The 15533-nt window shown below is 38.7% G+C and overlaps 1 protein-coding gene across 2 annotated transcripts in view; it reads right to left on the reverse strand.

The window, feature by feature from the left end:
- The window catches only part of Cxadr (CXADR Ig-like cell adhesion molecule), a 53269-nt gene that overhangs the window by 17298 nt on the left and 20438 nt on the right, over positions 1 to 15533 (reverse strand). For both annotated transcript variants that reach the window (XM_048346395.1, XM_048346393.1), the window contains exons 2-4: positions 10019 to 10185; positions 5379 to 5583; positions 865 to 1020 (exon numbers count right to left, since the gene is read on the reverse strand). In XM_048346395.1, the coding sequence (XP_048202352.1) occupies positions 865 to 1020; positions 5379 to 5583; positions 10019 to 10185 (528 nt within the window). The remainder of the gene's footprint in view (positions 1 to 864; positions 1021 to 5378; positions 5584 to 10018; positions 10186 to 15533) is intronic.

A 15533-nucleotide genomic window follows, 5' to 3' on the forward strand; every position in this document is an offset into this window, starting at 1 on the left:
CAAGCAAACTGCCAGGGAGCCACATGCATGTGTCCAGAATTCACAGTCATCCTGAAGCTTCCTGAGATAAAGACAAAAGGTAATAACCAAGATCCTCAGCCACAGAGCCTCAGCTAAAGCAGGGGATGGTCTGCTGCGTAGCAGTTGCAAAACAGTTTGCACCACCTCAGACTCGAAAAAGGGAAAAAAAAAATCTCAAAAAAAAAAAAAAAGGCAAAAAAATCTCATTCCACAAGGGCTCTTTCATGCAGCAGGAAGATTAGAAAATCCTATTTACCCCACCCTAGACGAGTGAACCACACAAAACAAAGTCAGAAGAGATGATCCAGCTTGATCTCCAGTTGGGAAAAAAGAGAGAAAGAAAACTACTGAACATCAAGGTAGGATGGACAGAAGAGAGCAGAGCAGAGCAATCAGTTTGAATGAAGAGGTCAATTATAATAAAGCAGGTAAGGGATCAGATTTGGCCATGTTTTCAACTAGCTAGCTAGTGTCCCACAGGCTTTTAAGTTTTTCTGTTTAAACTTGTAGATATAACATGGGCAAATGACTCTGTCATCTACACGAATCTAGGCAAAACATACAGTATCAATTCCTACATTTCTAGCTATTTCCCACCACTTAAAAAAAAAAGTCTAACTAAATAACCAATTCTTAAAGGTAAAGCCATTCATTATTGAAAACTTCCGTTCATATAACACTAAGTTGCAATTACAGAATACAGAATAATTTACATGGCAGTTCTGATTACACTGTAGAAAAAGGAAGATACTTGGGAATTAAAATTTTATAACATATACCGACAAGCATTACTAAATTTAAATCCAAATCATTGGCACATAAAATTAGTATTATGGACAATACCTGCTAGCCATGGAGTGGGCATTTTCTGGGAGTCAGACAATTTTTGCCATTCATATCGCAAAGGAAGTGAACCTTCTTTTGGCTCACATTTTAGCTTGAAATCATTTCCAATTTCTTCTGATCCATCAACAAAACATCTTGTACCTGAAGGCTTAACTGAGGGGAAAAAAAAGTATGGTTTTTATATGAGAGAGAGAGAGAGAGAGAGAGAGAGAGAGAGAGAGAGAGAGAGAGAGAGTGTCCTGGGGCTTGAACTCAGGACCTGGGCACTTTCCTTCAGCATTTTTGCTCAAGACGAGTGCTAGATCACTTGAGCCAGAGCTCCATTTCCAGCTTTTTGGTGGCTAATTGGAGATAAAAGAGTTACACAGATTTTCCTGCTTGGGCTTTGAACCAGATCCTCAGATCTCAGCCTCCAGCATAGCTAGGATTACAGGTGTGAGCCAGTGGTACTGGGCCAGATTGGCCTTCTTAAACAAGTTACTTAAACACCACCATGGTCTACCACCACCGAGTCCTCATCAGTTGATCCTTGGCTCCAAAGTGACAAAAGAATAAAGACTAGCTTGAGAATAGCAGTTTCCTCAGCTTCCCAAACACAGAACAGGTCAAGAAAGAACTCAGGCAAGCAGCCAAGGTGGTTTTGGCCACGTCTCAGGCACAGCTCAGTGCTCCTCCATTCTATGGGCAGATAGCGAGGAGGCTGAGGAGGACTATCATTTGAGACTCAAGCAAAGAAGCTCCCCTCTCCAATTCTCATCTATTCTTCTCCATTATGAGAGTATGTACTAACTCATTTCTCTCGGTGTGCAGATAGCCCCACAACCAAGAGATTTATAATCATGAATGCTGGTAATGGGGCAAAGCAGAACCAGCATTTTTCTATAGCAATATATGAAGAAAACATTTCCTATAAATTCTGTAGCTGGCTTTATTATCTGTCCTCCCATCCTCATAAGTGTCCAGACTGCTTGTTTGTTTGTTTGTAAGTCTATGCCGATTTTCATTTATAGTTCTGGATGCACTTTGATTCCTTCATTACTATGAATGAAGGCAGACTGGTTTTATATTTCTGTGTTATCATATATACCACCACCAGAATTTCATGTATTACTGGCATGTATTTTCCTCCATCTTGGCAATTTGCTGGATCACATTTTAATTAAACGGGTAGAGTTGGTAGGATGGGCTATATCCAATGAAGCAAGTTCAACTAAGGTTATCAATCAAGAGCTCACTCCAAAGTTTCTTAGTTAAGAATGAATAGAAACATTTAACTGCATTACTGCGTTTTGAAACAAATATGTTTGTTTTCCAGACTAACCCTAGAGACTACATCAATTGGAATTTTAAATAACTTTTGCATATTATTTCATGCAATGAGGTCTTCAACAAAATGAGCCTTATTTTCTTCCATTTCTTCACACTAATCAGTAAACTCTTTATTACCATAAGCTAGCAGTCAATGACATGTTAAAGCAGTGCTTTATACAAAGAACCTCTACTAGCATACAATATTAATTTCAATCTTTGTCCTTGCTATTGAAAACGTCCTCCTCTCATATACCAAGCATACCCAATATTGGGCTTTTACTGAAAGCTGAAAATTGGAAAACCCAACGTCTCACTGAATCCAAGGTTTCAATATACCCTTTATCCACAAAGACTTTTATCAATATTAGTTTGAAAGTTACTTGAGCAAGACCCCCCACCCCCATTGCTTTCCATTGAGAGTAGAAAGTACAAGTCTTTCCATGTCAGTTCTTAACTATTACACCATAGAAAAAAAGTCAGTTCATGGCACTTGCTACAACAGGAGAAAAGAGGGCCCTGAAGGAAACACAGATGGCTGTTAAATGGTTCCTTGGTCTAGGTTTCCAGAACTTTTTGGCATTTTTTGTTCATGGCTGCAAGGTGTACAGGTTTTGATAAATAACTTTTCATTACCCTGTGAATGTTATGACAGGAACTTTCAGTATTTCGTTGAGCTAGTGAAGCAAATGACAGCTCCAGGGAACTAACTCTTGATTGGGTCACTAGAGGGCACTTCATCTTATCTTTTCCCTCATTATCTGGGAAGAATTTCCAGGCAAAGCTAACAGATAAGCTTTTCTCCAATTCTCACTTAAAAAAAAAAAACACAAAAAAACAATCCTGGTGGTTTCCTCAGCTCTGATCATAATTAATGGAAAACACAGAAGAAAAAGCCACAAGAAGTAAGCTTTTGTTCTTGTTTGGTGACAGCCACAGGTTGCTTTAGCAATCTCTTCTCATTTACTCAATTTATCTCCTCTCCCTCCCTCCCTTCTGGTTTGGAATTCAAAGCTTATTTGGCTATGGTAATCTCCCACAGAGCTAACAAAAGGGAAATGGTTCCCACTAACATGGAGGGGGTGGTGTTAGGGTTGGAAATTTAACTCCAGGGCCATTCCTGCTGGAGATCATATTATGTGCCCTATTATGGGCTTATCGTATCATGCACCATCACTACTGGCCAATCCTAGTTCCCCTTAGGTCCGTGTGGCCTCACTTCGCTGGGACCTACATATATAACCTACAACCAACTGGTCCCGCCACAAGGTCCAACAATGCAAATCCCAATGCTTCCAGGGTCCCAACTTCACTTACTTTCTTGCCAAAAGCAAACTCTTTTTAACTAGTACGTTATGCTTGAATGCTTTTTGTACTTTTACTTTAAATTTTGGTGCCAATCCCTGGACTTGAACTCAGGGCCGGGGTGCTATCCTTGAGCTTTTTGTTTTGTTTGTTTATTGTTGTTTTTTTGCTCAAGGCTAGCACTCTATTCCTTAAGCCATAGCTTCACTTCAGGCTTTTTGATGGTTAACTGGAACTAAGAGTCTCAAAGACTCTTCTAACCTGGCTGGCTTTGAACAGCAATCCTCAGATTTCAGACTCCTGAACAGCTAGAATTGTAGGTAAGAGCCACCAGGGGCCAGCTTTTTGTTGTTATTGTTAAGACTGCCTTAGGGGTCCTCTCAATGAAGCTGCCAACAGAATCCTGACTGACCAACAAAGTGGTGACCCCAAAGTGGCCATTGGCAGGCAAAAACATTCCCTTTCCTGCTCCTACACTTTATATTCATTCATAAAGACTAACCTTTTACTTCTCCATTCGACTCCTAGCCAATTCTCTTAAACAAAAGGAAGTGGGCAGACCTGTGGTGATTAGTTATTTCCTCAATTTTATCAAGCTATTCTAGCCATCAACATTTCATACAATAAGTAGGTCCGCTAAGATCCTCTAGAACATGGCACTTTTGAGTCACTGAGTAATGGATTTTACTGTCATAAAATAAAGAAATGGAGACTGTTAACATTTATCTACATGATAATCATTATACATTTTGTGTGACATCTACAGTAAAAAGGTTTTAGAAGTATATTTATGAGTTATATAACTTTTTATTTACTTAAAGAGTTCTTGCTTACACACACATCACCACACCTACAGAGGGATAACATGAGAGTCTAACAGCTTACTCAGCAGTTTACAGTTATTTCCTTAACTATGAGAGAGAGAGAGAGAGAGAGACAGAGAGAGAGAGAAAGAATACGAATTAGAAGACATCTTAGCCCATGTCTAAAGCCCATACTTGAAGGATGCAAATCACTGATGTCAGGGAAATTAAGTAACTGCCTGATGTCTAATTGCCTTACTTCAATAGCTTTTATTCTACTCCATCTCTTCCAATCTGAACAGTCTCGTTATTTATGAGAGAAACCATATTTATTCTTTAAACAATGAAAGTAAATGTTTAAAGCCTATAGGACTAATTTGGAAGAGAATGGGAAGGATTTGATGGGTAAAGTCTTCTGTTGCAAAATCATCCGAAGGTTACAGAAATAAACAGTTCTATTTTCAGACCTAGGCTAAGTATGGTACAGAGAACTCAGACCTCTTAGTTCCTAACTTATCTATCTGCTGTTGCTGTTTACAAAATAACTGGATCTTTAAATTTTTATTTAGCTCACAATTGGGGAGGCCCAATAACGTGTTGCCAGATTACTTTGTTATAGTGAGGAGCTCATGGCAAAAGAGAAATGGGAATTTGAAGACAGCAAAAGAAATGACTGCTTTGTAACAACCAGCACTCATGAGAAACCAATCACTATCATTAGGACTATATCAATCCTTTCACAAGGACTAATTACCCTCAAACAAGCCTCCATGTATCTATCAAAGGTCTCTCCACCTTTCAAACTGTCTACATCAAGGAATTTAAGCTTCAGTATTAGATCTGATAGTGGTAAACTATACCAAACTCAACAAACTTAAAAATAATTTGATCACTTCTTATTACCCTATTAAAAAAAAACACTAGCTTTGTCTTTTATGCTATTTGAGGACTTCATAAGTATTTCAAATGTTTAAAATTATTACTCTAAAAACCTAAACTTTCATCTTAAATAAAAGTTGCTGCTATGTGGTAATATGAAACTACTTACCCACCCTCTTAGTAAGTAATTCATTAATACAAATAAAAATAACTTACCAAGAACAGTCAGCAGAACTTTCTTATTTGCAACACCAGGAGCTTTTTTCACTTTGCACTGATAGGTGCCAATATCTGATAGTTGTAAATTTGTTATATTTATTGATGCATCACCAGATTTCAGATCATTACTTGTGAAATGTACTCGACCTTTCAGATCTTGATAGTAGTCATCATAAATTTTGTCTCCAGAGTACAAAATAATCTAAAAGAAAAGTCAAAATAAGACAGGAGACACACAAAACAAAACTGTCTCATTTAGGAGCTCTCAATATGCCACAATACTGTAGTCTAAAATCAAAAGGGGAGGAGCTGGGGATATGGCCTAGTGGCAAGAGTGGTTGCCTCGTATACATGAAGCCCTGGGTTCCATTCCCCAGTACCACATATACAGAAAACCGGCCAGAAGTGGCGCTGTGGCTCAAGTGGCAGAGTGCTAGCCTTGAGCAAGATGAAGCCAGGGACAGTGCTTAGGCCCTGAGTCCAAGGCCCAGGACTAGCCAAAAAAAAAAAAAAAATCAAAAGGGGAAGATCACTATATGAAGCCTACAGCCATCTAATCATAGAATGAGAAAAATGAAAAGAAATGAATGAGATTCTTGAGTGCAGTTACATACACTCTTGTAGTTAAAATGGAGAAGCCAACAGCAAATATAATAACAAAATATAGCCATTTTAGGAGATGTGGCGAGAATGGAGGAAGATGCAGTTGTTCATTCCTGTGCACTATAAATTTAAATTGCTATGGAACAGTATATCAATTAAGTATACTAAAAGAAGTATATACTATTCTATTTCCCTCCAAAATGGCTTATAGTTTACCACGTTATGTAAAAAAATTAACCAATTTACAAGGGAAAAAAAGCATTTTTGTCTTAAAGCTAAGTCGGAGGCACTTGAGAATTCTAGTTCTTAATACATAAAATCACTAAAATACGTCTTTTAATATGTGTCCTTTGGTTAACAAAACCTATGAATGACTCTTCTGAAACTAACAAAACCTATGAGTGATCTTCTGAAACTAAATCAAATACTACTTCCTATTTTAATGAGTTTTCTGAAACACCATTACAGAATTTGATGGCAAGTACTGAAGGCTAGATTAAGGAAGATAATAAATTCTGTGCCACATCTGGTTCACAAAGTGGGTTTGGTAATCTGTGCTTACAATCTCGGCTACTTGGAAGTTACAGGTAGGAGGATTAAGGTCTGCACCTGGCCATAACAAAAACGTTAAGTTCATGACAAAAGCAAGCTGGAGCAAAAGGGGGCAAGAAGCACAATTCAGGTTGTACAGTGCTGGCCCTGTGTACAAAGCCATGAGTTCAGTCCCCAGAAATTTTGTTCAAAAAAATGAAAATTGACTTGAAGATCTATAGTTATAATCTCTAATACATTTTTATAATTTCTTGCACTTGTCACTGAAATCTAGTAAAGAGAAAAAAAACTAACTATAATCTATACTTTGAAAATCATTTCTTTTCTCAGTTGGTGATTTCTGTGGTATAATTTGAGGAAAATGGCATGGACGGATACTTTTTGCCACGTTTTCTCCATAGAACTGCCGAGAGGGGAAACTCACACTTTTTTTTTTGTCCTCCCAACTCTCATATAACCCCACCCTAACTAAAAACCTGAGTGTGTGTTTATATGTGTGTGTGTGTACATATGTATTAAGTGTCTGTAACCAGGAAACACTCAGTGCTTAGTTCAATAAGTACATATAAAAAGCAGTTGAAAAAAAAAAAGCAGAGGGGGCCCCACAGCTGAGTTCATTTGTAAACAGGAGCCCTTACTTTATTTGCTCAGTCTTCTTGACACACCCACTTCTTCACCTCAGCGCTGACAAAGATTAAGCTTCCTTTGAATTACACTATGGACTTGTTTTGAAAAACCCTAAGCATCCATCTAGTCTGCTTTTTTGTTTTTTGTTTTTTCGCGTTGAGGGATTTAAACTCAGGGCCTGGGCACTGTCCCTGAGCTGTTTTAGCACTATACCACATTGAACCATGACTCCACTTTGGTTTTTAAGTGATTAATTGGAGATCAGAGTCTCATGGGAATTTTTCTGCTAGGCTGGCTTTGAACTACGATTCTCAGATTTCAGCTTCCTGAGTAGCTAGAATTATAGACATGAGCCACCAGTGCCTAGCCAATATCTATTCTTACTTTTAATAGCTCATTTTGCAACATACACAGTAGTAGTCTTTAAAAACGGGCCTGACAAATAAGCTAGGTTTACATTGTGAGTTATTTTATAAACTACAAGTGAGGAACTAACATTTAGCAGGCAATTCTACCCATCTCTGCTGGTTCCTCTTCACACCCAGGGAAACATTAGAGCACTGTCCACATGTAGCACTTAGCTGAAGGACGGCAGCAATTAGTTCCTACAAACCAACCTTTGCAGTCACACTTAGCTGCCATTCAGATCTGTTCGATCTAACACAATACATGATTAATATTTTTTTACACTTTGAATAAATTCTGCTCTTCTTATTTTTAAAGTAATATACTCTCTCTTTCTTTGTGTGTCTATATAAGTATACATGCATATATATATATATGTGCTATAAATATATTTTGCTTTGTTTACAATGGTACTGGAGAAGTCCTCCAAATAATGGTACTTGATTAATGATGAAACAAGATTCACATAGAAAGCACAACTGTTTTTCTGATTCCCATTTTTTATTAATATTTTTATATCTACTTACAAGCTGACAAAATAGTTGTGCCTACAGTGTTTCTTTTAGCACCTCTGAAGTAATGAATAGTCTGCCCCTATTTTGCATATGAAGAAACAAAGGAGTATCTACCATGGGAAGCAATAGGGGATTGTCAAAATATCATACACGCGTGAGTGTGGCTGTCATAGAGAACTGGGTTCAAATCTCAGCTGCTAGTGAGACGACTATGGGCTTGTCCCTACAAATTGCTGATACCATTTCTACTTTTTCATATGTTCACTTTAGGGTAAAACTTCAGGCTTACATAAATATCTACAGTCAGGCTGGACTGTATAATGACGTTTCTGTGCCTAAGTTTATTTCAGAGTCATTTTGTGCTTATGTGGGAACAGTTTGTGGTGTTCACACAATGGCAAACACACACACACACACACACACACACAGCAAAAAACACCTAACAATGTATTTCTCAGAACTTCCCTCAATATTGAGAATTGCATGGCTATTTAATTAAAGAACACTACCAACGACACAGTACGTGATAACTGCTGACTAAAATGATCACAGAGGAAGGAAGACTGGAAATGGACTCAGCCCAATCCTTTGATTCCAAGTCCTTAACCACTGCCTGCTAAATACATTAAAATAAGGATTCTGCTAAGAGAACTGAATTCTAAGTAAACCCTCTCTTCTGTATCAAACTCCGATTAACCCTTCTACCTTTCTTTTGGTTTGAATTTACTGTTTTAGGTCAAGTTCTTCTTTTCTTTTTGTACACGATATACGTGTACATACACATATTCGTATGTATGTATACACACACACATCTCACAACATCCCTCATAGTATTTGACTTGTTCTTCCTCTATTCTAATTTTATTCCACTAAATGTGTAATGAAGCCTTTAAAAGGCAAAAAGAGATGTTCATTTTTGGAGGTGACGGTACCTGGCAAATGCCCGGGGCGGGGGGGGGGGGGGGGGAGAATAGAGTGTATATGTATATCTGTGTGCACAAGCTTGTATGTGCAGGCACACTATTGTTTGGCTTTGCAAGTTTTCTACCTTAGGCACTTATTACTTTGATTAGGAAGAAGTATTACAAATGTATTTTTAAATTACTGATTAAAATGTACTCTTTAAGTGGCGCTGTGGCTCAAGTGGTTGAGTGCTAGCCTTGAGCAAAAAAGTTCACGGACAGTACCTAGGTCCTGAGTTCAAGCTCCAGGACTGGCAAAAACAAAACAAAATATAATGTATGCTTTACCTGAATTCTGTTAACTGTAACCCCTCTGTATAGCACCTTTTTTTTTGTATATCACCTTTATAGCAACAATTTAAATTTTTTAAATTAATGATTAAATATTTTATGTACTATATCATCATGCTACAAAGCCTTCATTTTGTTTCTTAGGAAACTCACTGCACAGGATATTTAAAGTAAAAAGTAAGATTAACTGTATCTAATAACATATACCTATGTTTCACGATGTTACATCTTACCTTTTACAGTAACAGAATCCTTTTGTATTCTATCCAACCTTTAACATAGCATTTGCTCCCTGGCATCCATGATGCACCATGCCCACTTCCATCTTGGCGCCCGCTCTAGACACCCACCACAATTTCCTGCCGTATGACACACAGCTTCTAACCAAGATTGTAAGTACTTTAACCAAGTTCCTCTTCTTCCCTAAAGCCTTCTCTAAGGAAGAGGGAGGATGAGCTCTTCTCATTCTGTAATCTGAAGTTACATATTATCCATTTCACTCCATTACCTCTGTGACCTCAACCATCCCCCTACATGATTGCCCTCCTCACCTAGAACAAGTCTGCATGGCCAGATTTCTTCCCTGTTCCCTGCACCCAGACATGCTATGTGCACGGTGATGGGTAGGCACAGGAGACCTGCACAGCCATCTGCAGAATGGGCAGGCCCTTCTCAAACTCACCACTTGATCCACCTGCTGATTATCAGATGGAGACAGCAGCCATTCAATGTCCAGTGGCCCCTGGTCTTCCGGGCTGAGGGTGAACTTGCAGGGCAGATAGGCTGTTTCCCCTTTAGCTTTTTCAATCTGCTGTTCAGGAGTAGTGATACTCAAACCTCTGGTGAGATCTGTAGAAAGGACCATGCAGATAGGACTAAGCAACTGCAATGACACTGGCACAGGGGCCTGTAAGCTCTCAGGAGAGCATAGTGCTGGGGTTAAGGGTAGGATGGACCTGGAAGAATGGTGTTTAAACTCAGTAGTGCCTTTGTAAAAATGGAATGACACTATTAGTGTCATCTGCTTCTCTTTAAAAAACATTACCAACTTTCCAACACAACACAAAATAACTTTGTATTATTAATTGAGCATTTCTGTATCCCAGCAGATGTTTTAAATTGAATTTAGCTAGACTCTGTAAAAGCTCAGTTATAATCTAGAAATCACACTGATTCACAATTGCTACAATAGAATGAATTACAGCTGGAAGTCATTTTCGGTAGGCCATGTTAACGACTATTGACACATGGTCCTGCTAATACTTCTTTAATTCCAAATTTGTATTAAACTTCTATTGTATAATTTCTGTTGAATGCTTTAATATTTTCAAGCAATACATTTTGATCAGAGAATGATGAAAGAGAGAGCACACAGGAGAGAGAGAAGGAAGCAAGCAAGCAGGAGAGAGGAAGGAAGAGCGAGTAAGAGAGAAGACGGAAGGAACAAAGCCCGGGAGGGAGGGAGGGAGGGAGGGAGGGAGGACTGTATTATCTGAGTGATGGCTGTATAATATTGTTTTGAGGCAATGGCCTTCATCTCGTTTAGGTTTAATGGAACTGAAAATTTCCTATCACCCAGTGTTTTTACTCTACGTCTTGCATGTCTTTATACACAAATACCATTAGCAATTTTCTTTTATAAGTACCAGGACTTGAATTACGAGTCTTCTCTACCACTTCAGTCAGGGTTCCAGTCCAGCATTTCTGCTACTTAATTGGAGATGGAGTAACAGACTTTTCTGCCTGGGCTGGCTTTGAACAACTCCAGCTCTCAGCCTCCTTGATATCTAGAAATACAGGAGGCCTGAGCCACCAGAGCCCAGCTATTTCCTAAGTTTTTGACAGCATTTAAGAACATTTCTCTAACAGATTAAAAATGGATACAAATTTCCTCTACTTCCTCCTCTAAGTCTGTGGCTGATCATGCTTTGACCAACGAAATTTCACAGGAGGACCTCTGTGCCCTCGGCCTCGAAAGCTCTGCTGTACCCCTTCCCTCCTCTTTTGGACCCCTGTCACTGTGACCAAATCTCAGGGGAAAGATCTGATGTGTCTCAACTGTAGCTCTGTGAATGAGCCTAGAGTGTCCTACCCTTAGCTTAGCCTAATCTCGAAATGCATAGGATCACAAACATAGGATTTCTTTGTGTGAAAATTCAACTTGAATTGGGAATAGATTTTTACATAGCAAGATTGGTGACCACTACCCAAGTCCAATAATTCAGACCCATTAGTCCTTAATACTCCAGCCTCCATTTCATATCTACATATTTAAAGTATGACTTGATATGTACTGTGCCATCATAAGTGTTTCTCCTTTAAAAGTATACCTCTTGATAAGCATGGGGTTTTCTAAATCATGTCTAATGAACTCAGTTCCATGCCTTCCTCCTCAGTTGCTAAAGATGTTCTTCCTCTCTGCCTCTAGTGACCTTTCTATCCTTGTCCATGGGACATCACTTCACAGTTTCCACCCAACTTTTTGCATATCCTATCCTGGACTGCTTTTCCTTTCATTAGATTCGATGGTGAGACTATCAGCATTCAAGATCGTGTCATACTGCCTCAAAGTTGACAAACTTTTCATCCCAGGCTATCTCATAATCTTAGGAGTTATTGAAGTACATGTCCCATTTTACCATGAAATCATTAATTAGCACCATTATGGGTGATAAAAACTAGAAGTAACAATTTTTCACACAACTCCTTGCATGTAAGGAAAAAACAAAACAAAACAAGACTGCGTTATCAGTGTGCTAGTTTTAGAAATGTTGGGAGATGGGGGAGGATTCATCTGCAAGAAGAAATTCCAGCTCTTTCAAGTGTTCCTTGTTCCTTAGGTTGAATCCAGAGCCTTACTAATGCTAGGCAAGTGCTGGCTCTATATCTTTGCACCTGTCATTTGCTTATTGCCTGCATTTAATGTTATGTTAAGGTTAAAAAAAAAACCCACTGCACTTCAGAACAAAAACTGCACTTCAAAATGAATAAAACACAGTCCAGCAAAACACACAAGTGAATATGCAAAAACAGTCATGTGATCACAAGTGTGCTTTTTGAATTTTATTTTATGGAAATGACATTAATCAAACATCAAAATATGTAAAGTTCAATCCTCCAACTTAAACTTCTTCCTTTACACAAGGTCTCTAGAATGAAATGCAACTTAAGTGTCTTCCATTCTTCTTATTTACAGAGAAAAATACTTTGACTTTAAAATACTGAAATGCCTTAATACTTGTTATATATGTTCATAAAAATGATCTGTAAAAAAACATAATATACCAAAGTATACTGATACTACTATCAGCAACTATTTTTGAGAACTGAGAATGCAATGACAGTAAATGCCTATTGTTTTATTCTGATATTTTGAAATTTACACCCAAGCACTAATTTGTAGGTTCTGCATCTACAGAGTCAACAGAGTGTGGGCCAAAAATAGACTTTTAAGGGCTGGGAATATGGCCTAGTAGTAGAGTGCTCACCTCGTATACACGAAGCCCTGGGTTCAATTCCTCAGCACCACGTATATAGAAAAAGCTGGAAGTGGCGCTGTGGCTCAAGTGGCAGAGTGCTAGCCTTGAGCAAAAAAGAAGCCAGGGACAATGCTCAGGCCCTGAGTTCAAGCCCCAGGACTGGCAAAAAACAAAACAAAACAAAAATATACTTTTAAAACTACACCTAAGCCGGGCGCTGGTGACTCACATCTGTAATCCTAGCTACTCAGGAGGCTGAGATCTAAGGATCACAGTTCGAAGCCAGTCAGGGTAGGAAAGTCTAGGAGATTCTTATCTCTAACCACCTGGAACACTGGAAGAGCTGTGGCTCAATGTGGCAGAGCACTAGCCTAGAGCAGAGCTCAGTGACAGCACTCAGACCCGAGTTCAAACCCCAGGACCAACAAAACAAAAACAAAAACAAAATTGCATCTATATTAAGTGAGATTTTTTTGCTCTTTGTTCCTTCCTTCCTCTCTCCCACTTGCTTGCTTGCTTGCTTCCTTCTCTCTCTCTCTCTCTCTCACATGTGTGCTCTCTTTCTTTCTTCATTCTCTCATTTAGTCAATTCCCTAATACTGTATACATTATTTATGTTGCATTACAGATAATTTAGAAGTGATTTTCAAGTATATGGAAGCATAGGCCTCAGGTAACATGCAGAACATTATACCATTGTATATAAGAAACCTGAGCATCTGTGGGCTTGACTAGCTAGAAAGGGCCTGCAGAGATCAAGGGAGGACTTTTCTGCTTGAGACATTTCAAGTCATTTTTTAAGTGACTTTCAGTATTTCCTCTTCAAAATAGTACTTAAAACATTCAACTGTTCTTTACTGTTGTACTGAAAATGAACTGACATCTCAAAATCCTATGAAAACAGTTCCTAGGTTCCCTAGCAACACCGAAAGGTATCTTTCCATGAAGACACAGTTTTTCCTGCCAAGTGCTGACCTATCTAGCAGTCACAAATTGCATGAAACAAAGGCAGATGCTTGGTCCCATGCAGTGGCCCTGGAGATTCTTTCTCCACACCATCCAGTGTTACTTGTACAGCAAAGCCATCAGCAAAATCAACTACAGATTCAAAGTTGTCTTGAAAATTAAATGAAACCTCACATTTTCTTACAATATTTTATTCATATTTATATTCCGAGTGTGGCAAAATATAAAGCACATTGTCAAGTCACAAGAGTTTGCCGTCCAGTAATAAGTGCCCAGCACTGGAGTATATAAATAAACACAGTGAATCACATCACCTACTGGCCGTGATTCAAGTCACATCTCCCAGCTTTCTGCTTGTTCTTTTTAATCTCAACTTTCTAAATCATTTGGACTTTTAAAGCTTCCCTGTTGTCCAGTCTCACTTCAAGCTGAGCATCAAAGTAACATGGATTTATCAAAAAATATTTTTCAGCCCTTAAAGGTCACCTCCTACCACAGCCTTAGAAGATCCATTTCTACCCAGCATGGAGTATTTCACTGGAGATAATGAAGGCTGAGCTAGGACTCTAAAAAAGAGGCAGTGTTCAGAACAGACAGCATGTTTTCATTTACTTAATGTTTCAAGTTTAAGCTATGTTTTTAACCTGGGCAATCTAAAAAGTGATCTTTTCTTTCTAATAGGCTTAAAATCATGGTACGATTAAAAGAAAAGGTGTTTTAAGAGGGGTAAACATGTGAAATTGTTCAATGGTCTCTGTGAGGAAAGTCAGAGAAAAGTGAAAAAAAATAAAAGGAAGGGAAAAAAGAGAAATGTAACTATATTAAACTTTAGGAGCTCAAATCACCATTTGGCGAAACCACAGTAATAACTTTTAAGCAAGATGTGGAAAGGTAGTACATATAAGTATAAGATAGTTAGTTGCTGAGCACTGGTGGCTCACAACTGTAATCCTGGTTACTCAGGAGGCTGAGATCTGAGAATAGAGAATGTGAGGTTCAAGGCCAGCCCCAGCAAAAAAAAAAAAAAAGGAAAAAGTCCCAGAGAGACACTTACCTCCAATTAGACAAAAATCAGAAGTGGCACTGTGACTCAAAGTGGTACAACCCTACCCCTGAGCCAAAGAGCTCAGGGACAACACCCAGGCCCTGAGTTCGAGCCCCATGATGGAACACCCCCTCCCCCCAGAAAAATATACAGGATGTATTTTACATGTTGGCAGAGAATCTTCTCACAAAAACATATTACAGAGTAAGATGGTAACTTTATAATGCAGAATTCTAATACACACTAAGTTAATTAAATGGCCTTTATGAGAAAAGATGGGTGTCATGAGCCTCCTGACTCAAAAGACACACAGTATTTATTATCCCACGATTGTGTGTACCAAAAGAAAATGTATGATCTTACTATAAAGATACGCAAGAAACCAGGTACTGGTGGGTCACATCTGCAACCCTAGTGACTAAGGAAGCTGAGATCTGAGGATCGCAGTTCAAAGCCAGCCTGGGCAGCTGGAAGTGAAAGTGTGGCTCGAATGGTAGAGCATGAGTCCTGAGCACAAAAGCTTAAGGACAGGAAACACACCATCCACCTCACACACACAAGGCACACAAAGATATGGAAGTGTGTTACTAAAAAATGAACTCCAGGAAATGGAACAAGGTTTGTTTCTTTGTTGATGTTCTCATTTTTGTTTTTCTTTTTGTCTTGTTGTTTGTCAATATGTCTTTGGGAATGTAATGGAAAGCACA

The sequence above is a fragment of the Perognathus longimembris genome, chromosome 5 (assembly GCF_023159225.1).
Source record: "Perognathus longimembris pacificus isolate PPM17 chromosome 5, ASM2315922v1, whole genome shotgun sequence".
NCBI classification, from domain to species: Eukaryota; Metazoa; Chordata; class Mammalia; order Rodentia; family Heteromyidae; genus Perognathus; species Perognathus longimembris.